This window comes from Charadrius vociferus, unplaced genomic scaffold (genome assembly GCF_000708025.1).
Source record: "Charadrius vociferus isolate BGI_N301 unplaced genomic scaffold, ASM70802v2 scaffold306, whole genome shotgun sequence".
Classification (NCBI taxonomy): Eukaryota; Metazoa; Chordata; class Aves; order Charadriiformes; family Charadriidae; genus Charadrius; species Charadrius vociferus.
This window is the reverse complement of record NW_009648963.1, coordinates 4361859-4388306: the sequence shown is the minus strand read 5'-3', so window position 1 is coordinate 4388306 and position 26448 is coordinate 4361859. Positions and strand designations below refer to the sequence as shown.

At 40.6% G+C, this 26448-nt stretch overlaps 1 protein-coding gene across 1 annotated transcript in view; it reads left to right on the top strand.

The window, feature by feature from the left end:
- Nucleotides 1-26225, top strand: part of PPARGC1A (peroxisome proliferator-activated receptor gamma, coactivator 1 alpha) — a 64418-nt gene extending 38193 nt beyond the window's left edge. Inside the window, exons 6-13 of the mRNA XM_009887645.1 lie at nt 3066-3111; nt 3220-3293; nt 11183-12095; nt 12652-12756; nt 12893-13013; nt 22432-22553; nt 22908-23059; nt 26007-26225. Coding sequence (XP_009885947.1) covers nt 3066-3111; nt 3220-3293; nt 11183-12095; nt 12652-12756; nt 12893-13013; nt 22432-22553; nt 22908-23059; nt 26007-26110 — 1637 coding nt within the window. The 3' untranslated portion in view covers nt 26111-26225. The remainder of the gene's footprint in view (nt 1-3065; nt 3112-3219; nt 3294-11182; nt 12096-12651; nt 12757-12892; nt 13014-22431; nt 22554-22907; nt 23060-26006) is intronic.
- The last annotated feature ends 223 nt before the right edge of the window (nt 26226-26448 follow it).

The following is a 26448-nucleotide window of genomic DNA, read 5'->3' as shown; positions in this document are numbered from 1 at the left end:
CCCATCAAATCTAATTTTTCACTCTTTACTAGGAGGTATAAGCAAACTTAATAAAAATAATCTTCCCTTTCCCGACACTAAATACCCTTCTCGCAGCTGTACATTCTGACATCCTATGTATAGTTTTTCTCATTATGGTCTCAAATTCTCTGAACAATGTTTCTTGTAAGAAAGAAATCCAACTGCCCCTAGAGCTTCTTGGATGCCAACTGCCACTCCTTCTGGATGGCTTCAGCAGTCTGTTTCACAGCAAAATCCAGACTGAACTGTACGTGTAAAACCTGGGTCTCTCACCGCAGTGGTACAGAAACATAGACCTGCCAGAAGTTACAGCAGGCTTTATTAACGCCATTGGGTGTTAAGATGATACATGATAAGGTTTATCATGTATAACACGCTATATGCACGTGTATGTTATACATAGAATTATGCACACGCACACATAAATACAGATTATAAAATCTTCATATCAGAGCTGCATTTTTTTCCCCAGCTGAGGCAATTGTGTAGATTCAGTGCAAAGAAGCAGGGCACAGTGTTGTGAAAACAGTGCAGAAGAGGAGGTTAGGACAGTCCAAAGGGACATATAGCTAACTTACCAGTGTTTAACAGATAACTGTGACTTTGGTTATATTGTGTGTGTGTGTATATATATATATAAAAACACCAATTGCAGGTGGAATGGCAGGCAGAGAGAAATTACTCTCTTCCTTAATTCCTGCAGTTTATTTTACAGGCTTCTGAAATGTTGTTTTTTCAGCAAATTTGCCTCATACACCAATATATGACTTCAATATCAATGGATTTGCATATAATACAAATACAAGAATATAATGCTTGCAGCTTGGACAGTCAATTCATGCAGAATCAACCCTGCAAATTTAACTGATATTTGCAGACCTGCAGTCATTTGTTCATACATTTAATCAAAAGTACAAGAAAATTGGCTCCTTCTGTTTTAAGAAATAATCAGGGTCTGATATTTTCTCTCAAAGTTAGGGAAAGCTCACAAAGGATAAGTCAAATGGTATTTTCCTTTAGGGTTACTGTTGCAAACATATTGCAAACCCACGGGAATGTCCACAAACCCATTCATGCCAAAGATCATCTGTGGTTTTGCATTGAAATTTGCCCATGAGGAAACTTAGTTCTTTTGAACCTGAATGTTTTCAATTTACAGGGACAAGCAACTTCATGTGAATCCTTTTTAATAAGAAAAATACACGCCACAGTAGACCTTGAAACTCTAATAAACAGGCACCATGGAAAACAATAGTGTCTTGGCTAAATATTTACACTATCAATAGCTGTATGTGAGGACAAATCCTTTGCAGGAATAGTGTTTGGTCAAGCCCTTGCCTAGCAATAAGAAAACTGATGGGTGTTTTGATATGGGAATTTCTCAGTGGGAGAGCTCAGTGATATCTGCCTAAAATGAATACGTACGAGTGTGAGATAACGCCTTGTTTCTGTGCCCATCTCTGGCAGGTTTGCACTGTGCCTCAGTGCTTCAGAATTTTATATATCTATTCTGATGCGGGACTAATGAGAGCTAGAATGAGACTTTTTAGAGGCTTAAATACCTCTTACACATTCAGCTTCCGTAGAAAGCCTAAATTGGCTAAGAGTATGCAGATTTTTATCCTCTAAAAGAAAAAGAGGAAGCCTTTGTATAAAACTTAATTCCAGAGCCTTACTGTAAGGTCTGGGCTTTTTAAGGCCAGTTTTACCTCTAGGTAGCCACCGGCAAACATTGGTATCCCTAGATGTACATAGATTACACACAAAGACGTATCAGGTTACATTCAGTCTTACCACACCTGTTTTTATGCACAAATCAGCGGCAGTGCTGGATCAGACAAATAACTCGTTAAGGTGCATCTTCTCACTCTGGCAGTGACTTCTGAGGAAGGTGAGCCCGAGGTGAACACCTGAGCTCCCTTTTCTAACTTTCATATGGGTAGGAGGAGGAACAATATGCAGCTCTTGAGAATTGAGTTAATTTTTAAAAAAATGGAATATTACTTCGGGAATGCTCTAGAGCTTATAAAAGTAATCAATTTGCATACAAAATCCTTTAATGTTGATGGGAGCGCCAAGCCTGGAATGAATACGAAATACGCAGTAGTGACACTCTGGACAAAAGATCTGCAGTGCAGGAGTGTTCAAGGGGAACATTTTGTCTTAAGTAATTAATTTGCAGAAGAGATCCCCTGCTGTTGTTCTTGGTACAATGCTCTCTGTGTTTCAACATCAATCTAACTTCTGAAAAGTAAAATTTGCAAGTAATATTATTTTTAAATTTTAAACATTGTACTGTCAATTAAAAGAAACTTAGTTGTATTCCAATATCCTAGCTCTTGGATTGCTTTGGGAAATACAAGTTTGCATGAATAAAAGTGACAAAGACTTGTATTTTTATAGATAGAGCTTTGGTTTTTGCATGTGTGTTGGGACTGTAGTGCTGAGAGCTTCAGCCCCATTTTTAACCATCTGTGACTATGTCCATGGCTTGTCGTAGTTTGCAGGATAATTTGCAGAAATTTGGACTATAACAGGTTGGACTCTGGCCTCATAGAAATGACCTATTCTCAGTGCTATATATAAAATTGTATATTGTAGAAGTAAAATTAACTGAATATTCATAACGTTCTGTTACTTCGTAGTTATTCTGCTGCTTCTGTTTCCAAATAAAACGTGAACTGTAGTCTAAATTAACTCTAAGAGAAATAACATTTTCACACTGTATCCTGTAGAGTTCTTCATTGATTTTTAACATGTACCACTCTTCTTCTAAAAGGTTCTTGGCATTTGGGTTGCATACTGCATTTCAGAGGTACAGTAATTGATGTAAATGATTGTTGAAATTTAGGTGCCCTTTTGGTACCAGTAATAAGGAATCAGGATGAGTCTCCTTATTTATCTATTGTAAGATACACTGAATTGAACTATCAGAGTTCAGCCCTGATTGGCATGGGATTCCAGCACCAAAATATAAAGAAACCTTTTTACTATACGTTATGGAGTATTTAAATATTCCATAATTGTTTTCTTTTTCCCTTTAGCCAAACCAACAAGTTTATCACTTCCATTGACGCCTGAGTCACCAAAGTAAGTACTAAAAAGTGCAAACATTTATAAAAGGGAGGGGGGTTCAATAGATTTTGGCTACAGCAACTCCATTTCAGCTTGTTTTTATAAATGTGCCCTGTCTTCCAGTGATCCCAAGGGTTCCCCATTTGAGAACAAGACTATTGAACAAACCTTAAGTGTGGAACTCTCTGGAACTGCAGGTGAGAAATGGGGAGTGCTGGCTCTTCCTTTACGCATGGCTTGTGTGTGTGTTTCTTCATTTTAATATACCACATGTACACCGAGATCTCAGAGAGGTCTCCAGTAGATTAACTTCAGTGCAGATTAGCATTGACTTTTTATCCAGTTACCTGTGAAGGAACATGTTTGAAAATATGGCTCCAAACCTACACAAGAGAGCATAATTTCTGGGAAAATATGAATGAAACCATTTATCTGTTATACTTCCCCATTTCCCCATAGATTTGTGTACAGCTGAGCAACATCTTTCAAAGACAAACCCCACAGCACAGTGTAATAGATGTTACAGATGGAAAAGTTATGTCATCCAGTCTGTCTCCAGGCCGGTCTAGGGCTGTACGTGACTGCATGTTTCAGTGCTTTGTCAATTCTAGATTAATATGTCACAAATAACAGCTTTCTCCTCTACCACTGAAAAACTATTCCATAGCTTAGAGGTAATTTTTTAAATTGGTATTCATTTTATATTCTTGCTTTCTCTTTATTTCTTCCGTTAGCACGCTTCACACAACCTCCGTTTATCCTTCTCCTCCTTTCAGATCCCTGGTGGTTGTACCTTTTGAAGATTTGTAGATGTTTTTATCATGTGCAGGTTTAGTTCATGCATCACCCGTTGTACTCATTTAATTCGGCTGCCCTTCTTTCTGGTGAAGTCAATTCCTTCAGACTCAGATCTGTTTTATTGCTTTCCTCCGAACTCTGTTTTGCTTCTGTTTTCCTGAAGTGTCCAGAATGGAGCACAAGAGTACATGTTGAGCTCCACCTGAGCTGTTGCCAAGACTGTTTTCTTTCTCAGTCATGTAATATTGAAAAATGAGAGGTGTACTTGGCACATGTTTCTCTCAGGATAACAGTGGATTCTAAATTATGTGATCTCTAGTGTTTTGGGGGACATTGCAAAATAGGTTTTCAGGTACCATAAGTCAGCTTGGTGCCCCTGAATTCAGTGGCAGCCTTACACAAGAGCAGGCCCAAGCACCAGATTTGTGTACATACTCTGGGCTTTCACCTCCCTACAACCATCATTTCGCTTTTTCAGAAACTTCTTCATTAATTCAGCATTAAAACATGCATACTTTCCTCTGCCATGTCCTGAAAACCTGCAGTCTTAACATCCCTCTCATGAGAAAAGGAAGCATCCTTCCAAGGCGCCGCCTTTTTGCAAAGCCAACACAAACAGGGCAAAATTCACTGTATGCAGCAGGATAATCCCGTTCAGTGCCAGTAGGCCTGAAGCATGGAGAAGCCTCTTTTATCATTACTGGAGAGCAAATCTGCACGAGGGTGCCCATTTGTAAGCACTCTGGTAAGTCAGTGCTTAGTGCTGCCAGCTGAACGGGGCAGATGAGGTGACTACAGCGGAGTGGTACAAGCAGCCGTTGAAATCAGTGAAGGGAGCAGTGTTTTCTCCCAGCCAGAAAGTCAGCAGCCTGCTCTTCCCATCAGCTGACGAGACAGAAAGTGGGAGTCGGTCTGACCCCTGCATAGTCCTCTTGTATTGCCTCCATAATGGCAACAGAAATGGTATTGGTATTACCAAATTCATTCTGCTCCATCAGCTGTGCACAGAAGAGGAAACAAAACAGCTCTGTAGTTTTCTTAACAGTATAACCAGAACTAGCACATTAAAAGATGCATCAGAAGCTGCTAAACAGCAGGACTGGATGAATATGTGAACAGGAACATTGTACTATGAAAACGTGTTGTTGTTTTTTTTTCCCCTCTGGCAGTAAATAAAGTCTAGCTAGAAAATAAACTGATGATAATTAGGAAGAATAAGAGTTGGTGGAGTGTGTGTGGCCAGGGAGTTGGGGCAATGTTTCTGAGCAGTGTACATGATGGTGGGTCTTGGACTTCATGTTGTACTTGCTCTGGTCTTCACAATGCCTGGTGAGGAGGTTTCAGGAGATTGTATTTCATGACTTGGTAGCTGTATTAATCTCTGCCTTCACATACATATAGATTTTATTTTTATATTCATATATGTATATGAATCTATAAAAAGATGAGTGGTTGTGCATGTCTTTAATTTGTATTGCAGTAGTGCCTTGTATCATGAGTCTAGTCTGCTTGTGCTGGAAGCAGGCAAGTCATAACGGAAACAACATCAAGTGCTGAAGAACTTACAATGTATGTGAGTAAATCATGGCAGAATTGGGACCCACTTCAGTAAAAAAAAAAAAAAAAACAACCAAAAAAAAAAGGGGGAGAAAAATAGTGGCAGTAGTGATTAATAATACCTTGGAGTTCTTTAGTGAGACCCTGGCAACTCCAAATTATATCCAGATAACCGCATTGCTCATTGTCCTTATATAGGGCAGCTTGCACTGTACAAGCACTATTTATTATAATTTAAATAGGAGTTGCCTTGATCTCACTGCCGAATTGAAAAGACCATTAGCACTGCTGCTCGCACTATCGAAGCACAAACTGTTTTAATATAAATAGCAGCTCCCTTGATCTCTCTGCTGAAAACAACATTGGTTCCCTCACTGATGAATTAACTATAGAGTAGAAAAATAAATAAATAAAAGCATTTCCCACTTGAGCCATCAATCTTCGTCACATGCACGTTTTGGATTCATGTATCTAAAGTCAAACTGAAACCATTCTCTTGCCAATGCTGTATCTTGCTTTACAATGGATTTGTTAGTAGTTGTGAATGTAACTTTGTCCTCCCTAAAACTGTCAGAACATTGATTTGTCAAATTACAAAGAGCAAATATTTTTCAGAGTGTTTACAAGCCACACATAAGAATTCTTTGAATGCACTTTAAATAAGTGGCCTATGATAGAAGAATAAAATAAGTCCATTGCTTTGTAAAAGCCCAACTCCTACAGCTGATTTCTAGTGCTGTTCTAAGAAAAGTGGACCAGAACATCATGGTATGGAGGGAGTCGTAGAAATTTTTGTGTAAGGAGAGTCTCATTCTGAGTAAGAAGCTCGCAAGAGGTCCTTCTCCCTTTGTTTCCACAGCTAGCTGCATTGCCAACACCTTGCTAAGAGGCCGTGGCTTGAACCTCTCTAATGTCTTCCAGGAATATGGGATGTTTCTTTGTCACTGGAAGAGCTCTTTCCTCTTTGTCACCAGTCAGGTTGAGGGGGCACCTGCAGGCGCAGGGACTAGGAGGATGACTCACCCTCTGGAGGTGGCTGTGTTTCTCTGGGTGATCAAGGGCTCCTCAATGATTGTCTTGGACTTTCTGCTGAACTTGTAAATGCCCAAAGTCAGATGACATGGCTCCTAAATGTTTGAAATTCAGCGTGCTCTGTTTGTCTCAGTCTCTTTTTAAACCCTCATTCCTGAATACTCAAAGCCATCACGTAAGTGCGTGAAGTGAGTTTACACACTTACACACTTAGGCTCAATCAGTAACTGGAAGGCTATTTCCACCCTCTTATCCGCAACAGGTGACTTGGTGAAATGTCTCTCATTTGCACACAGATCCCTGTAGTTTAACTGAGCGTAAAACTCCTCACTGGTCTTTCTTGGGTGCAAAATTTGATTTCTCCAAAAAGATGACAGAAAAGGCTGTATGAACACAATCAGCTTCAATAGTGATTCGGAGTTGATGAGCATCCTTGAGGATACTTATACCTTGCTATTTGCCCACCTCTAGATCTGTGTTACCTCTTAGTTGTCAGAACAAATACTTAAAATCACGTAAGAACTTGTTTGACCTCAGAATGATTTCTGATAAAATGAGACGTGAGATGCAGAGAGTTGTCCAGAGAGAGTAAAATATAGTAAATTATTTGATATTTTCAGGCATCTGTGTTTATTCTCTCCAGCACTGACAACAGGATTAAACTGAATACTCAACAGTACGTAGTTTTTTATTATATGATGACTATTTAATTTTATTATATTTTCCTGGCTTCTGCAATCTTGTGCCACACAAAAGCTCTTCTGATTCTTTTGCTGAATTAAGCTATTACCTTGTGTTCAGTGTTTTAAGTGGCCTTAAATAATGTTTCCCTTGACAATCCCTTTTCAAACTTAAAAGGTATAAAAGTATTAATTTTCAATGCCTCTCAAAAGCCCTGTGCACATGTAGAAAGGTTCTGGGGCTGCATTCCCTAAAAGACACTAATTCTCAGCCGCCTCAAAGCACAACACACGTCATCAAACATTTAAATGCTAACAGTTACAGTACAGTTTTAGAAAGATCGGTGTCTATGTAAAACAGCATTGCAAATCAGTCCTAAAAAGTCAAGATGTCATGTTTTATGCAAAGGCACTCCCCTGATTTCTGCTTATCAACCTAGCTGAGCCAAGAGTTACTAAGAGTTTTTTTTTCGTAAAGTTTTGGAAAGTATCAAAAGTAGTTCCCCAGAGACTTTCTTGAAACAAGTTGCGCGGCCGAGGTGGCAGAGTCGGCACACGTGCAAACACCTTTTGTTGCACAGACATGAGGACGACAGTGCTGCTTCGGCAGCAGTGCTGGCAAATTGATGTACACTGTTTTCAAGCACAAGATCACAGTGTGTTCACTCACTCACAGAGTGAGTTCGTAGTATATAGACAGAGCAAGGCAAAGTGCAAATGTACCATTTACCAAAGCCATTCAGTTAAAGAGAAGTCCCTACAAAGAAAATGGTTTTATAGCATGTCATGAAAAAATACTTGCCTTTTACTTTAAAAAGAAAAAAGACTGTTTAAGGGGGATGATTGTAGAGTATGTACCACTTCTAACAGATTTGCTGTGCAGAAGTACATAAGTGTGAGTGATGTAGAGGTACTTGTTTATTATAGAGCACATTTCAATGCAGTAATCATAAATATTGCTAAGGTTGTGCTCTGTTGAAATATGACCTACATACTCTTGATTGTTTGTGTTACGTGATTTGTCTGACACCCATTACATTCTGGGTAATGGCAGCCATTTGTTGCTGTGCACAGCAGGCTCTTTTGACAAAAGAAAATAGGCAGCAATAAAAAAGCTATAGTCTGAATTACATTCTGCACAGCGCTGCACTGCTGAGAGTTTGTGCAAGTGTGTTAACAATGCTCTGAACTGCCTCTTGTCAGCCTTCAGCCCGTAATGGCCATCTGTCCTTCCATAAATCTGTCAAAACCTGCTAAGTTCAAGAGAGAGCACAGAATATACCTTGTACTGTCAACGCTAACATGTACACGTTGGCGGAGAAATCGGCGCGTGTGAAATAATCCAACAGTTATAGCATATTGTAACGCTGTTGATGTGGGATCATGGCCCTCAGTGAAGATTACCAGGGATTAGCGTGAAGATGGGCAAGTGTGCAGCCAACTGGTTTTCTCAAAGTTCACGGTTTGGAGATTGGTCATGGGACATGCTGAAGGTGGACTCTGTAGTGGTGACGTGAATTCAAAACTTCACTCCTTCCTCCATTCCCCGATGGAAGTTTGTTCAAAAGTTAAATGAACATTTTCCAACTTTTATCTGTTTCTACTTGCCTGTGCGCTTCCTGCTTCTGCTGAAAACCAGGAAAAAAGCCAAAATGCCACGAGGAAGCCCTTTCTTAGTCTGTCCCCAGCACAGTTCTGCCAGCAAGAGAAGTGCCAGAAATGCAGCTCAGTCTGTACTTTTGCGAGGGGTTTTTTGGTAGGGTTTTTTTTTTTTTTCCCTCCTCTAAAGATTGTTGGACTCCTTGTAGGGCTTCTGGAAATCGTTGTGCTCTGTGTTTAGCTTGCTTCCTGCCAGGGCTAGCTTTAAAAAAGTGGAAATGGAAACAATATTTTATTTGGAATGTTGGATTATCTCTGAGGTTTCTTTGCCTGAAATTCTTAAATACGCATGTTCATTGTGGATGGTTGTATTTCTGCTTCATTCTTTCTTTAAAATTACATTCAAAAATCAGTAACTAACCTCAGAGCCTCTCATGGACTGTGTAATTTAATGAGTAAAAGTGACAGTTCTAAATTTTTTATCTAGAAAACACTTTTTGCTTACTCAAATCTTTGTTGAATCTGAGCGTGAAGTTTTAACCCAGAAATTATTACTGTAGAATTTTGAAGAGGACTGTTCTCTTCATTTTAGCAAAAATTCATTTGGTAGTCAAAAATATTTGTTAGTGAGGAGGTGGACAAGGTGTGAAATACTGCTGATTCAAGTGAATTTTTGGGAAAGAAGAAAAAATTGAGGACTCAAATTATGGGAAGTAGTTTAACAGTGATGAATTTGCACAAAACTTTTTTACTATTAAATTCAAATTTGAGGTGACTAGTGGTTTAGGTGTCATTATCTTTGCCTCAGTTTCCCTGACTTTTGTGGTGGCATTAGGCGAAGTCTTCACATAGCCACGGGTAGCTCATAACCATTTTTTCCAAGCATTCAGACAAAATCAAGCTTCTCTCTCACATCAAGTATTCACGCCTTGATTCTTCTATCTTCTTTTTTTTTCTGGAAAAAATTCATTGCAGCTAATGCAATGGGACTCCCAGTCTCCATTTATGCTCCTTAGGGAGCACTATGCATTGATGGACGCTTTTCCTTCTTTACAGCAAAACACTGTAAAACGTATTCCATTTGCATTGATCTGCTGAGCTCTGTTGCATGGTTAAAAATACAAAACAAAACACTATAGCCATGTTCAAAATACACGTTTCCTGTAAGTGTGTCTGCCCTCTCTTTTCATTCTTGCTAAGGAAGTAAGTTCATTGCTTGGGCTAGAAGAAATTTTGGGCAGCGTCAGCCTCTGGAGTGCTTAAGGATGGTCTGGATTATCTAGGAGAACTCCCTGATCTTGGCCTAATTTGTTTAATTTTAAGCATATATACTTCTAAATAACATTAGGGTCAGTTGGACAGAAGCAAACTTTTCAAACATAACATAGTAAGTACCTTCCTGAAGAGTAATTATTTCCTGAACAGTGGCTGCAGTTTGATGATACTCTGCCCTGATGTCCTGGTTATCCTCTTGTAAAGTCTGAAGGAATTCTATGGTTTCCACAGAAAATATTGAGAGTTGTATTCTACCCTTATGAAAATAATTGGAAGATGCTGCTTCAGTTCCCAGCTTTGACTGGAAAGGGCTGTAGTCCTTCCTGCAATTTCGTCTCACCATAGTGATATAACCTGTTACGTTATGTGAACAATCCTGGTAGTTAGTGATACCTTTAGTCTTTGAATACTTCTCTGTTTCATTTTAACTCCCTACTTCATGACTCTCACTAATATTTAGTTCTAAATGCAATGGTTCGTTACAGTTGCAGTTGTCCTGTTGTTCACTTGGGTTTCGGTTGCAGAACCGCATTTCAGGCAAAATGTATTAGTTATGCTTACAAGAATGTATTATACATACATTAGCGATGGTTTAATAAGTTAATGAACTGTGGAGATAAAGAGTCATTGCAGTCGAGTTGTGGAGTTGCTGTACTTCCTTGCATTCAAGTTCTGCATCCTACCAAGGTTCCTTTGGTAGCACTCATTTAATTTTCTTGGGCTTGCTTTTATTCAGGTTTTTGTGGGCTAATTTCTTTAGGCTTTTGACGGTGCCAGTCTTTTGACTTTTGATTTTTATATCAAAATCTTTTTGATTTTTAACAAAAAAGCCTTTTGGTTTTTATCTCTTGATCTTTTCTATCAAAATCTACAGAGAGAGAGGCGGATGTCATGAGGGAATGGGAGGGGCAGAAACGATGCTGAAGATTAATGGCAATGCATTAGTACTGTTGCTATTGTTGTTTCCAGACCTTTGGTGTCTCACACCCTAAATACTCTCATTCCCAGTAATTGTAGTGTTAAATTAAAGTGACATAGGATGGGGTCTTGCTTTGTATCTATTTTAAAGAGGCCCATGAGCTGCCTTTATAAATGCTGTATGTGTGCTTAAAAATATTCCTTTCCTCCTTTTTTTCCCCCCTTAGGCCTAACTCCACCTACGACCCCTCCTCACAAAGCCAACCAGGATAATCCTTTTAGGACTTCACCTAAGCCGAAGTCATCATGCAAGACTGTTGTACCACCTTCAAAAAAGCCCCGCTATAGTGAGTCTTCCGGTTCTCAAGGAAATAACCCAATCAAGAAGGGTCCAGAACAGTCTGAGCTGTATGCACAGCTTAGCAAGACTACAGTACTGTCCAATGGACATGAGGAGAGAAAGACAAAACGGCCCAGTTTGCGGCTGTTTGGTGACCATGACTACTGTCAATCTGTGAATTCGAAATCGGAAATACACATTAAAATATCCCAGGAACTTCAGGACTCCAGACAACTAGAATTTAAGGATTCTTCACCTGGGTGGCAGTGTCAGATTTGTTCTTCTTTAGAACAAGACCAGTATTTCAAGAAAGAGACTTTACAGACAAGTAAGCAGGAATCCCATGGTAATAACAGAAAACAGCTTCAAGACCAGGAAATTCGGGCTGAACTGAATAAGCATTTTGGTCACCCCAGCCAAGCTGTTTTTGATGAAGAAGTAGATAAGACCAGAGAACTGAGGGACAGTGATTACAGTAATGAACAATTCTCCAAACTACCTATGTTTATAAATTCAGGACTAGCAATGGATGGTCTCTTTGATGACAGTGAAGATGAAAGTGATAAACTATGCTACCCTTGGGATGGGACACAAGCCTATTCATTATTTGATGTATCGCCTTCTTGCTCTTCTTTTAACTCTCCATGCAGAGATTCAGTGTCTCCACCCAAATCCTTATTTTCTCAAAGATCCCAAAGGACACGCTCTAGATCAAGGTCCTTTCCTCAACGCAGGTCTTGTTCCCGTTCTCCATATTCCCGATCGAGATCAAGGTCGCCCCATAGTAGATCCTCTTCAAGGTACAGTACAGCAAATTCATGTATCGTCATCATAGTTAAGAAGAAAAATGGCAAAAACATAAAGCAACTTAGAGGAAAGAAAAAACCAAGAAATAACTTAATCCAGTGCAACTCATTCTGTTGCTCCTGAGCTGATTAACTCTGAAGGTTACCGGGTTGCTGCAGAAACACTTGTTGCCATTATCCTTTAAATTTGCCAAGTTTACACTTTCTGAGTGGAGCCAGTCAGGTCAGCAGCGGAGCAATTGGTGAGAGATGTACACAGCTAACCTTTCCCATTATCTGCGAGCAGCCCGGTGCCAATCTAGCTGTAGTCCCTATCAGATGAAGTTGACAGTGGCTGACTCTCTGCTCTGTGTTAGCCTCAATGAGGAACATTACAGAAGGGCGGGGGGGTGAAATCACTTGAGGCCCCTTAGTTGACTAGGAGATCGCAAACTGTCACTGGAAAATCTCACTGGTGGCTTAGAAGAAATTGTATGTTTGGCAGAGAGGTAGAAAATGGTGTCAATAGAGTCAAACTGAATGACAGAGGTGAATGTGTTTCTTCCTGCAGATCTTGTTGCTATTATGAGTCCAGCCACTGCAGACACCGAGCATACAGAAGTTCTCCCTTACGTGCAAGATCGCGATCCAGATCACCGTATAGTCGCAGACCCAGGTAGTCGGTTTTGCCTGCATTTGGTTTGCTTTGCAGCAGGTTCTCAAGAGATAATGAAGCATTCTAGAAGTTGTGTTACTAATTGTACATTCACAAATGAGGGTGCTTGATTTAATGACTAAGTTATGTTTCCTAGATATGACAGCTATGAGGAATATCAGCATGAAAGACTGAAGAGGGAAGAATACCGCAAAGAGTATGAAAAACGGGAATCTGAAAGGGCCAAACAAAGGGAGAGACAGAGGCAGAAAGCAATTGTAAGCACTGTGAAGATAACTTCCATTTTGAAATAGATTTCTGTTTCTTTTCACAGATTTCTAATCCTGCAACTCAGACTTTATTTTCTGTCTTTCTTATAAAAGAAAAACAAAATATGAAAATCTACTTACACGTATTTCTTAGTGTTTCAAATTTTAGGCATGTATGTTTTCGTAACAATTTGTGTTTCAATGTTACAATACTAATTTTTTCAGGTTCTATAAATTGCAACTTTCCAAGCTTTTCACAGTCAACGGGTACAAAGGGCTTACTAAAAAAAGGTTTAATCCCAGACAAAAAAACAGTTAAAAGTGAACCAGTCTATGTCTTATACAGATCTATCAGTGAACCTGCATTTTATACTATATATCACCTGCCAGAGTGCCAGTAATCAATGTCTATTGTCTGTATTTCTGGTTTTTTACATAAGCAATATAAGGAGTTAGCTTACATACTGATTGTTGGATTTTCATACTAGCTGTAATTGTTTATACAGAGGGTGCTGATAACAGAATTCAAAACTGGGATCCAAAGGCATGATTTTAATTTTTTTTTTTTTCCTGTCTATGACTCGGTTAATTTTTAAATTATTTTTAAATAAATAAATAGTCTGAAGACATGATTGATGCAATTTAAAAATGTCACTTGACACTGGCCCTTTCATAATGAATATGTATTATTTAATTATTTTGTTCGTCTGTGTTCTGTGTGAAACAACTGAAATACCTGAGGCAAAGGAAATACCCATGTGGGGATGAGCAACTCTCTTGGCTATTGTAGCAGTAGGACAGAAAAATGGCTATTAAATGGACTGGTGGCTTTTGCCCCTTTGTATTTCCCCATTGGCAACTGTGTGATGGTTTTGATAAATCGGGAACTGTTGTAAATCTGGACTCCTCCTGTAGTTGCTAAGCCCATTTGTTGGCTCACCTTAACATTTTCCGCTTGGTTTTCTGTGTCCTGCTCTTTCCGTTCAGTTGTACCTTCACGGCTGTCCTGGCTGTGCTCTGGCTCTTGCATGAACTGGTGCAGACTGGGACACTTCATCTTAGTTTCCAGATTTTCCCTTAGTGCTCTGTCCAGGGCTCACCAAAACGAATAGGTCTTTTTCCAGTGCCTTTAGTGGACTTTGTAGTAAAAGGTGATTTGTCACACGCTCAGCAGCGTTTCTCCTAACACTTACACCTACAGAACTGGAAGGGTGTAGAGATTGACAGACTGGTGTAGTCTACAGCAACGAGAAGTTCTGGGAGGGAATAGACACCTTTATTTTCAGGTTTTTGTCTCTGCTACTGTTCTGAGTGAGCTTCATCAAATCATTTAACTTTCCTCTGCTTCAAGTGCCCTATCTACAAAGTGTGGGTGATAGGTGTATTTTGTAAAGCGTGAGATATAGAGCTATAACATGCTCTGCTGTGCTGATCTGAAATTCGGTGAAGGCAATGGAATGATTTTCCTTGGCTTCAGACACGGCTATATTTAATTCAATTGTTGCAGTTAGTTTTAAAATATCTGGCTTCCATCTGCTTAGACATGAACGCTACCTTCCAGCAATTGTTACTTACACTGGCTGTTCTCTCTTAGATCTAACACAAATTGGAGATTCACGTAGACCTCTGTCACGGGTGTATCTTGCTACTTCTCAATTACTGTACCTTACAGGTATAAATAAACATGAATCTTGCTGAGGAGGTAGAAAATTTGATTTAGTTTAAAACAAACAAATATTTGCCAAGTAGCTAATCAAGAGAAAAGGAAAAAGGAAAGAAAAGCAGCTTTAAAAGCTCCAGATATGCTGCATCGTAACTTCCTGTGTTAAAAATTTTAGATGTTTGAAAACCAAGGTTGAATTTCTTTTCTTTCTAAAGTGAGCATTGTCATGATAATTAACTTTGTTAATGAAATTATTTATTAATAAACATAAATAAATCAGAACTAAAAGGTAAATATCAATAAACAGGACATGGCAAAATCTTAAAATCGAGTCACCTGTGTAAAAGCTGCAGGAGATGTAGATGAAATCCTATTAACTCCTTTACCCAAAGTCTATCAGCACTTTTACTTTAAAAATCTGTATTGAATCCTGCCAGTTTATTCCCTGTGCAAACAAGTAGGGGTTAGGGGACAGCAGAGAAAAGAAAGCCCTGATCCCATGAAGTCAGTGATAAAATTTGAATTATTTCTAGCATTCTGTGCTCCTTTTCTTACTCCTTTTGGCTTATGGGTCTCTTCTGTGTTACTCTTTTCTTTCTGGAGGGACTCAACTCATTTATTGTTCAGCCACAAGAATCTCCTCTCTCTTTCCTTGAACTCTTCCTACAGTCCCATAAATTTAAATTTCTTTGCTCTCTGTGTTGGGGAATTTTTTATTTTCTTTCTAGCCCATTCATGTGCTGTCAGAACTGATTCATGACCACATGCCTCCAGATACTGTAAAAAAAAGTGGCCCAAAGATTGGGCAGCACTAAGGTGTTACACAGGGCAGGTGGCGTTTCTTCATGTGCAGCAGTGTGCTATGATCTCGGGAGTTAGTTGTAGAAAGGATGCACAGTGAAAAGGGAACAGAAGTTATGACTGAGCTGAAAGCCATCGGGTAATATTGGTTCAATATCTAGAATTAGTCTCCATGTGACAGTAAGTGTGGGAAACCTAGGAAAAAGAAATGAGAAAAAAATTCACATATTTTAATCTGTCAAAACCATATGTGCAGCAATGCCCTCTGATTGTGCAGGCAGCTTGTATTTTGGCAGACAAGAAGGCATATTGGCAGAATGCTGAGGAGGCTTGTTTTAGAAGCCTGTGCTGATGCTATGTGGTGGAAGCACGTTTAAATGGCTACCCCTTCAATCTCGCACACACCACCTTCGCTGCAGTAGCTTCAGATCAGCTGGAAGCCTGGGCTAGCATTTCCCTGTATGGATTCCTGAATTCCTATCTCGACTTACAGCTATATACAGGTGGCTTGACTTCAATAGGTACCGTGATATTCTTCTCCTCTTCCTTTTCTTCTTTTCCCCTCTCCATTTACTGCAGATTCAGTGCCTTTTCTTGTGGATTGGGGTCTTAATTTTGAGCAGTCATGCTTGAAAACTATGGGCTGAGCCCACAAGATAATCCCAAGCACAAATACAGGCTTGGTGGGGAATGGCTGAAGAGCAGCCCTGAGGAGAAGGACCTGGGTGTGCTGATTGACCAGAAGCTCAACATGAGCCAGCAATGTGCAATCGCAGCTCGGAAGGCCAACTGTATCCTGGGCTGCATCAAAAGAAGTGTGGCCAGCAGGTCAAGGGAGGTGATTCTGCCCCTCTACTCCACTCTTGTGAGACCCCACCTGGAGTACTGCATCCAGCTCTGGAGTCCCCGACATAAGAAGGACATGGACCTGGTGGACCGTGTCCAGAGGAGAGCCATGAGGATGATCCGAAGGCTGGAGCACTTTTCCTACGAGGAGAGGCTGAAAGAGTTGGGGCTGTTCAGCCTGGAGAAGAGAAGGCTCCAGGGAGATCTTATTGCGGCCTCCCAGTACCTAAAGGGGGCCCACAGCAGAGCTGGGCAAGGACTTTTTACTAGGTCACGTAGTGACAGGATGAGGGGGAATGGCTATAAACTGGAAGAGGGCAGGTTTAGACTAAACATTAGGAAGAAGTTTTTCACCTTAAGGGTGGTGAGGCACTGGAACAGGTTGCCCAGAGAGGTTGTTGAGGCCCCATCCCTGGAGGGGTTCAAGGCCAGGCTGGACGAGGCCTTGGGCAACCTGGTCTAGTGGGAGGTATCCCTGCCCATGGCAGGGGGCTTGGAACTCGATGATCTTTAAGGTCCTTTCCAACCTAAACCATTCTATGATTCTATGATTTTTGTCATTCCTTGATTTATACTTTTGATTGTGATTCCTTTGCTAACTGAGCAAATGTTAGCATAGTTTAGTTTGATCTTGATTTATTTCACTGGGTCTCCATTTGGTTTTAGAAGGGCTCCTCATTGAACATAGGGGTGGTCTGCCACCAAGACTTACTAAACTTTATAATGCTAACCAGATCATAGTGGAAAAACATTCATCATGAAACTTGAGGAGCAACTGCAGGACAGGACAGTCTACTTAGGGCTTGGTAGAAACTGGGATCCAAGCCCTAACCACGGCAGATCACAGTGATTTGCCAAGAAGACTGAGGACCCCTTTCTTATTCTGATACCCTCAGGGAAATTTCTGAGTTATGCAGGCTTTTACACTGACACCTCATTAGATCACGTGGCAAATACTTTCCAAGGCATGATATCAGAAATGCAGTTAGCACATTTCAAGTCACCAGTTCATGGTTTCTCATCGACATGGTGCACCAGGGCTGAGAGGTTGAACTGTCCGAGGAGCAGCCTGGTGTTCTGGATCTCTGCTACACTGACGCTCTGGCCACGATACTGACTTAGGGTCACATCCTCCCAGCAATTCATGTACTGCATGCATGGGCTGCTACCAGAATGTATAACAAAATTACCTTATATACCTGAGTAGAAAACTACTATTAACATTCTACTTTCCATTTCTAAGTGCTGACAGCTTCCATGAGACAAGTATCAAGAGTCCTTGTCCCAGAGAGCTTATGGGTGTAAGAAGATAAATGTGCTGTGAGGCCACTGCAGCAGAAAGAAACACATGGTTTCAGAGAAAATAAATTTGATCTACAACAGGAAGGCACAAGAAAGGTGGTTTCATAAATGAGTGCTTGGCTTCTCTAAAGTCTAAAACCAGAGTCAGCCTATAATGGAGTGCATTTCCACTAATGAAAGATCCAATGTACATCATATTTTTGGTTTGGATTTTTTTTGTCGTTGCTCATCTTGATGGCCTTGATCCCAGGCACTCTAACTTTGCTATATGAGTTGCTGAAAATGTATCAGATTACCTAAATCTTGAGGTTTACTGGTCCATCATTATTTTACTAGGGGTCACCATGGAGCATGGCTGAACTGTTTCACTCCTCAGTTAGCCACACAATAGCACTTGACAATTTTGTTCTTCCTTTTTTTTTCTCTTTTTTGTGATTCTTCCTTTTGCTGTTCATGCTGGCCCACAGGTCATACTTATTCTTTTTTAATACAGAATCTAAAGAAATTTTTTATTATTACGTCAGAATCTTAAGCTTTAATGGCTTTTTCCATCCATTAAACTCTGTCCAACCATTCCCGTTGCACTTTCAAAGTGGTATTTGGCCTCCAGCTCTAAGGATAAAAGTCTTCATGGCTTTCTACTGGAAGAGAAGTCACTTGGCCTGGAAGGCAACACAGGCACAGGGCTTGCACCCAGCCAGCCGCCCGTGATGGAGGAAACGGCAGAGCCTTTGCTAAGCCCATGGCAGACCCCAGCTTTAAAATGGCCCTGGATTTCTTCTCTTAGCTTCACGTAAAGCATTACCTGGCTCTTGGGGAACTACATGTGCACCACAGTTGTGCAGACAAAAAGTGGTACGGGAAACGGGGTCGGCAGCACTATGAGGTGTTGCCTCTGGAGTGGCTGCTTTCAGTTCCCGCAGACCCTGCTTAGCAGCACCAGGGGCTGGCAAAGCAAATGAGTGTTGGGTGAAGAAGCCGGGTACAAAGAAACCTGTGAAAACTAATCCATCTAATGGTCTGTGCTTTAGTTCCTTGTGAAATAAAGTATTAAGAATGAAGAAGGGAAAACAAAATTAAGTTTTGGAGGAAGCCTTTGCAAGACAAAAAGTCCTTAGCATCAGTGAACGCTTTGCAGGATGAGCAGTCCCTTTATTGACCTGTAGATGTATAAGGTATATCCTGGACCTGTTTTCTCAAGTTTTGGCATTCTAATGATTTAATATTTTCATTTGAGACTTGAAATACTGCTTCTCAGTCTGAGATTTTCTGTCACATCTGCCCATTCAAATGTTTTCACTGCAAGGAGGAAAGAGCAAGATTATGGAGAAGAAGCTATAGATAAACCAAAAGAAGACAGACATGTTGAGCCTGAGGGAGTTGGCTGGACTCTTCTTTCTTCCTTTTTTTACTTGGCAAAGCAATGAACTATACTTAAAGCTTATGATACAGAATAAATCATCTGCACTTTTGGGAGGGAAATATGAACAGTATCTTCTGGAGTTTCCTGCAGCTTCCCTCTGCCCACATTAAATTGAAAACAAAAGCTTTTCTCTGCTGTTCTCTAGGTTTCCAAGTCATATATCATCTCCTCTAACAAGTGCAGTAAAAGCATACTTAATATGCACATATGGACCTCTGCATGTAACTTATTATAAGATAAAGGTCTTTAACATTTAGAGGTATGTTGTAATCTTGTTAGGCTTGTATACCACTTATTATTAATGGCAATAAAAGGCACGTATCTCTGTGAATACAAATACATTCTTCATGGTTGCTTTAAACAAACGAAAGTTAAGCAAGACAAAGACAATGCTGTATGAATCCTGTGTTCCCTGGCATCTTGTGCCACCGTGGCACTCTGCTTAAAAAAATACTTGAACACATCTCCTCATGTGTGCACACTGGAGGACATATGGTGCATTTCAGCTTTAAATTTGAATTTCCTTAATTTTGCAGGTTTAACTTATTCCCTTAATGATAGTTTAACAGGCCTTTTTTTTTTAATTGTTCGGTTTTGTTTTATTATAGTTGTCTTAAAGGGATATTAGAGATATAAAGGTTATTAGAGGAATAGAAGAAGGAAAAATTGCACAGTTTTTTTAATTATTTCCATCACACTGTAATATAACAATCTCCATGTCAGTGAGTGAAACATTATGTTTTTTCAGTTGAGATGTATTATCTCAGCTAAAGTATATTAGACAGTCTGCTACGTTATGTTCTGCTCCATCTGGTCAGCCATTTAGGTTCAATAGCAAGTATCAATGGAATTGTTTCTTATCAAGTGTTTCAGTGCGGCTAAATCCTTGATTTGGTAAAACACTCTGAAAAAGTAATTACTTTGCATATGCAGATTTTCCTGGTTTTGAAGTTTATGGCACCCAACCATACTGAAAGTAAGCAGAATTAGAATGGGGGAAATGAAGGAAATGCAGATTCTGTTGCTTGCACTGTGCAGTCCCTAGTTTGCAGGAGCCCTACCCAAACTCCTGTCAGGAGGGTCACTTTCTGGACTGGGGCACAGTAGCGACAGAGATAAAAAGCAGCAGCTGTCTGTAAAGTAGCCCTCTTCCCTAAATTTATGGCAGTTCATGAGTGCACTTGTCCTTCTTTTGGCCGTGCTAGCTTCTCCAAACTGCACTGCTGTGGCAGAGAACAAGGACAGCTTTTGGACCATGCACTTTGGAAGGCATAACATTTAAAAATGAACGTGTCTGTCCCAGCAGGGTTGTAGAGGACTATCAAGGCAGTCATCTTGTTTCCTTATATAATTAAAAGAGGCAGTAGTTTCAAGCATCTAAATGAGATACTTACCTCATCCCGTTGATTAAACAGAGCATATACATACTTTGGTACAGCAACCAGGGACTCCACTGGGCTGACCAGGGAGCTATAAAGGACACAGGTGTTTCTAGTGGTCACTTGATGTGCCATACCTTAGTGTGTAGGAATTTTGGGTAGGAGTGTGTGATTCTTGGGTCTCTGTTTTCTGGAGCTTTAAACTCACTTTCATTTCTCAGGAGCTTAGATTAACTGGATTTGAGCCTCTCAGATGTGTTGAGGCTGGGAAAAGTCAGGGAAAATAGTTGACTAAGCGTGCTAGTGAGAAGGAGTTTCTTTCAGCTTCCCACTGCAGGAATTTTTTATTTATTTTGCATTAAACAGTTCCGGGGAGCAGAGTGTTCTCCTGGGAACAGGGAGCCAAGATTTTGGGCCCCCATAACTGAGAGTTCTGATAGTCCCTTCATCTCAAGCGAGTGCTCAAACAAGTAAAGAAGAGGCATCAGGATCATTTCTGTTTCTACACGTGTTTTGGTCTGATCTCAATCCTATTATCAGTGGTCCAAGAAGGACTAGTGCCCTATGCCTCTGTGGAGACTCATGGAAAAGATACATTTCATGCTGTATCTGAATTGTAACACTATAAGCTACCTGTCTCTTCGGGCTAGGATGTTTCTGAGGAGGAATGCAAGTCCATATTTGCCTTTTGCATCACGCAGTTGAGGTGCCATTAGCCTTTAGGCACCTCCAGGTTACGATAGTCATGAATTCTCAGCAGTCACTATAGCTCCTTCAGCATTTGGCACCTAAATTCTGCGCAAGTCTCAGGTGCCAAAGCTGATGGTTTAAACTGATATTGCTCCACTGACTGACAGATTTACGCCAGCTGAGAATGTGGTGGTGGTGGTTGAATTTATGGGACGAATGTGTGGGTGTGTAAGGGATGAGCAGTAGGGCTGGTAGTGCCAGACTTCTGCAGGCCAGGGGCAATCTGAGACAGCCAGGCTGAGCACCCAAGCCATGTGTAGCTGGTGCTTATTTGCCCCGATTACCTTAAGGTCAGTGTTTTGAAGATCTTTTTGCCTTTTGCTTTGCTTGCAGCTCACTAAATGGCTCTACCCTCAGTACAGTGTTCATCCAAAAATTCATAAAGTGACTCTCACAGGGTTTCCTAGTCCTTCTGTCATTCTGCTGAGCATTTCCACTCAGGAAGGAAGGATATGACCATGATTTGATTGTTCTGAAAGAGTCTTTGGTGCTTTGCTCCATGTGTCGAAGAACACCCTAGCCTGTAAAAATCAGTGACTTCAGTCGGGGTTTTTTTCCAAAGAGACAGAAAGGTAACGGCGACCACAGGATATATTTTATTGTGCTGCCTCCCACGCCCCACCCACCACCCCCCCCCCAAAAAAAAAATTTGTTTTAATAAAAGTAATCTTCTGGACCCCTAGTAATTTTCACTCTATTTTAAGGTATGGATTATGGTGGAACAGTTGATTGCAGGATGAATGGGCTATTGAGTCATCTGAGTTTATAATGTTATGTTTGTAATACATTTTGTTATGTCTGTGGTACATTTATGCAATTATTGTGTTACTTTATACTACTCCACAACTAAGATGGGTTTTGCCCAATATTGTATAGATGGCAAGAGAAAGGGAGCTCCTGGTTTGAAAGAGTTTACAGTCTTTGGGGGGGAAAGTGGTCGAAAGGATGGAAGAGAAGAAGGTGCGGCAGGATACAAAGGGAGCTGTCTGACAGTGTATAGCAGAAGAGTGACAGCAAGCAGTGAAACCTTCCAGGAGCACACCACCTGACAAACGTAGTGTTGTTTAAATACCTTAGATGTTTTCCAGGAGAAAACTATTTCACTTACTAGCAAGATGCAGTAGGTCTTTCACAAGAGACTGTTACTATAATTATGCATCCCCTGCACATCCATGTGTGTGTATTTGTGTGTATTTATGTATACGTTCATATCTATTACATGTTTGTTAAAAACGTGCCTTCCCTGTTGCTGTTTCTCAACAGGAAGAACGTCGTGTGATTTATCTGGGTAAAATCAGACCTGACACAACCCGAACAGAACTGAGGGACCGGTTTGAAGTTTTTGGTGAAATTGAGGAGTGCACAGTAAATTTGCAGGATGATGGGTAAGAACTTTGGAGATTACTTCCTGTTTGGGAGCTACCATATGTAAAAAAATATGGCAGTAGGATTACTGGTATGGGAGTTACCAATGTAAGTGCTGTGACAGATGACATGCTGAGTTCAAAACCTTATTTATTTTCTTTCATCCTTATTTATTAATCTTGCTAGTTGAGATTTCCTGTCCCAGAAATAAGTATTTAGCTGCGTGACAGGACAATCACGCTGATAAATGGATGCAGTACTTCTGGCATTTCCACTGCTGGATCTCCTGCAAGTTCTTGCTTTCTGGAAGGGGTTACACTAATGTGTGTTAACTCTTTTCAGCTTTTGTTCTCAACTGTATTTTTCAATTGCAGAGACAGCTATGGTTTCATCACCTACCGCTATACTTGTGACGCCTTTGCTGCTCTTGAAAATGGATACACTTTACGCAGGTCAAATGAACCTGACTTTGAGCTGTACTTCTGTGGACGCAAGCAATTTTGCAAGTCTAACTATGCAGACCTAGGTAGGTGTTTTGCTCTGTGGGAATTAAAGTACATAACTGGAACCTTGTAACTCAGGAGGACTTAGGGTTTGCTTCTTTTTTGTTTGCTGCTTATATTATTTAAATGATTGGGAGGGGTTAAAGGAAGTGGTTTTCACTTGCTGCACGAAGTTTAAAAGTCTACTAATCTCAGCTCTAATCTGAGCTGGCTTCTTTCAGATGTTTCAGACTGTGAAAAGTCTTTCTAAGCCGGTTTCCATCATTATCAAAAATAAGTGCCAGATATTCAATAATACGTTTCCATATTGAAATGAAAGCACCATAGAAACCTCCTGCACGCTTTGCTATTCATTGCTATGCTATGACTGCTTGGTTCTAATGCCTGATTTATTTTTATAAGCAATAAACAGAGAACAAAGTAGATGCCTCACCCCAAAAAATCCATTATGATTTTTACTTTGCCATGAGTTGTGCAGTAGATGTGTAAAACTTGCCAGAGACACTCCTTAAACACTATTCATAGTTTCTCAGGTTTGGAAGCTGGAAGGGCTTGTGACCAAATCTGACCCTTAGTATATAGCAAAGCCCACAGATCCCAACTGGTGGTTCTCAAGTCGTGCATAAGCATCTATGTCTGAAGGTGTCTCCTTGCAGGGACTTCTGGAGACCTTAGCAAATCTCTTAGTGTTTGCTGTCCCACTGATGTGGGGCAGTAAGCACACCAGTCTCCAGACCCCAGTATGCTGTGATAACTCCAGTACCGAGTGTGCATACTGGCTGCAATAAGACATCTGGGTCTGTCCTAGTCCTGTCTGGGCTAAAATGTGTGGTTCTGTCCTATGCTCTGGGTCAGGTGTGATGTGGTCTGGGTGTGATGCTTCCCCTTGCAAGGATGTTTGGAGATGTTCAAAGTCTTGCAACAGGAATACTGATGTTAAGTATATGCATAAAGAGACCGTGCAGACTACCAAAACATCCTCTGTAATATTATAATGTATTATAAACTCACCTCTAATTTAATTACCTTTTAAAATGTAAAGTATTCATTAAATGTTAAACCCTTCCTAATACCTGTATAAATAGACTAAAGGTATGGGAGATACTCTTTTCTGAATAACATAGCCAGGGACATTTTGCTGTTGAATCTATATTAATCAGATATTGTGGTTTTTTGTGAATAAATGACCACAGTCATTAAAATCTCTCATAACCCTGTAACACAGTGCTAATGAAATCTTGTATGTGCTGCCCTCGGCTTTGTACAATGCAGGAAGTGAATACAGATGTATTTTTTCTAACCAATTGATGTCTTTTCAGAATAAATGATAAAGACGATACGCATTGTTCACGATGAATATGCTATAATTCACTTCAGTGGCTAAACAGATAATGTAAAGCTAAGAAAAGGCAATTGACTGCTGAAGAGATATAGGGTTGATGTTGAAAATATAAAAGGTAGCAAGGCATTTGTTGAAATGTAGGCTGATAAAAACAGTAAAAACAGATTGAAGTCTTGACTTGATTTGACTTATCTTCAGCAGTGGGAGCCAGGGTCGTCTCTGTATCTCAGAAAATCTGGGGTTTAAAATAAGTTGTCTGAAGGGACCCCTCTTGAACATTATTCATCACTGGGAGTATTCCCTGGCAGGTCTTGCCGTACTGAGTGGGATTCCCAGAGTGTCTGTGAGCAGGGTATTTTCACTTTGTCCTGCTGACAGCTTGAGCTTCTGTACTTTAGACTGCATTCCCTGTTTTTTGCAGAGTATCTGATAGAGCTACATAAGGAAATGGCAGGATGAACTTTAAAATTCATGAGCTAGTACAAGGACAGAGAGAATTAATCAGCTTTGGGTTGAGTACAGAAGAAAGAAAACACTTGAAAATAGTAGTCAGAAGTTTAACACCTCTCCTCTGTGAGAAGATATTGTCTTAGCAGAACTTGTAATGAACATTTAATGCACAGTGTGTCTTATAGTGGTAGATGGGGAGTTCTGATTAATTCAACACATGAAATGGCAAGAAAAGGGCACTCTCATAAAGGAGCTGTGACACAGGAACCGGGGAGAGTCAGTGTTAAGCAGGGATGACTCCAAAAGGAAATTCAGTGCTTGCAGCCACGCCAATAATTGCCGTACTGGAGCTGTATGGCCACAGTCGTACAATCCCTCCTCTGTGCAAGGAACAGACTGACGTCTGTCTCTGAGCAACTGGCAAAGCTGGAGCAGGTATAGCAGGTCACAGGAGCCAGACCATTATTGCTGCTGTGGCTTAGCACATACGCTGCAAAAAGCCGAGGAGCCCACCTAAGGTTGCTTGTACGGTGGTGCAGAGGCCCTGCCCTGAATTGCTCGCACTGTAAACAAGCAAACCCCCAAAAAATCAGAGCGGAAGCAAAAACAGAGATTCAGGGAGGTGTAGTGACTTGTACAAGACGCCACGGCAGGACGGGCAGAAGCAGCGGTGTCGCCTGCATGCTGCCCGCAGGCTGCCCTGGCTTTCTGAAGAACCATACCCTAGTACCTTTCTCAGGAGAAGTGAGTCTTGGGTATTGCATGTTGCAAAAGAACAGCTGCAAAACAATGTTGGAGTTTTGGGTAAAGCATCTGTCAAGATTATCTAGATTATCTAGACTACTTTGAGACCTATACATAGTGTGTCGATGCTCAAGTCCTTGGAGAAACTGTTTTGAGTTTACCTGCTCTATAGGTACTATAGGTGCAATTTATGGATCTCCCCCACTGCTGCTGCTGATGTACTGCTTTTGTTAAGTCCTGCTTCTTACCAGAAAGCTCTGTCCATATCTAAAGCTTCTCTGATGACAAATTCTGGGCTTTTGTCGTCCCATAAGCTTGCAGTTAAGTAGATTGTTTCTGCAGTGCCTTGTTTGTACTGTTGTATAGAGAAAATAACGTAAGTACTTGCTGGTGGTTCTTGCCTCTTATCTAAACTTGTATCCTTTGGGTTTCAGATTCAAACTCAGATGATTTTGATCCTGCTTCCACTAAAAGCAAATATGACTCCATGGATTTTGATAGTTTACTTAAAGAGGCACAGCGGAGCCTGCGTAGGTAACATGCATCACACCTGAGGAAAACAGAGGGATGGCGAATACCTCACGGACATCACGTCCTTCAATAATGGACAATTAAAAAGTCATACTTAGGAATTTCTCCTACTTTACACTCTCTGTTCAAAACCATGGTTTACATGAACACAGCTGCTCGAGGAGTGGAGAGGCAGGATGGCTGTCCAGTAAGCACATGCGTGTCCATGGGTGTCAGCTTTGCTTTCATGGGTGATCGGTGGCGGGGGAGCCGGGCGTTCCTTGCAAGTTCGACGCAAACCACGAGACTTGGCAGCAGTTCCACAGAGATACACGTACAACGATGAACTGCAAAATCTGTACATAC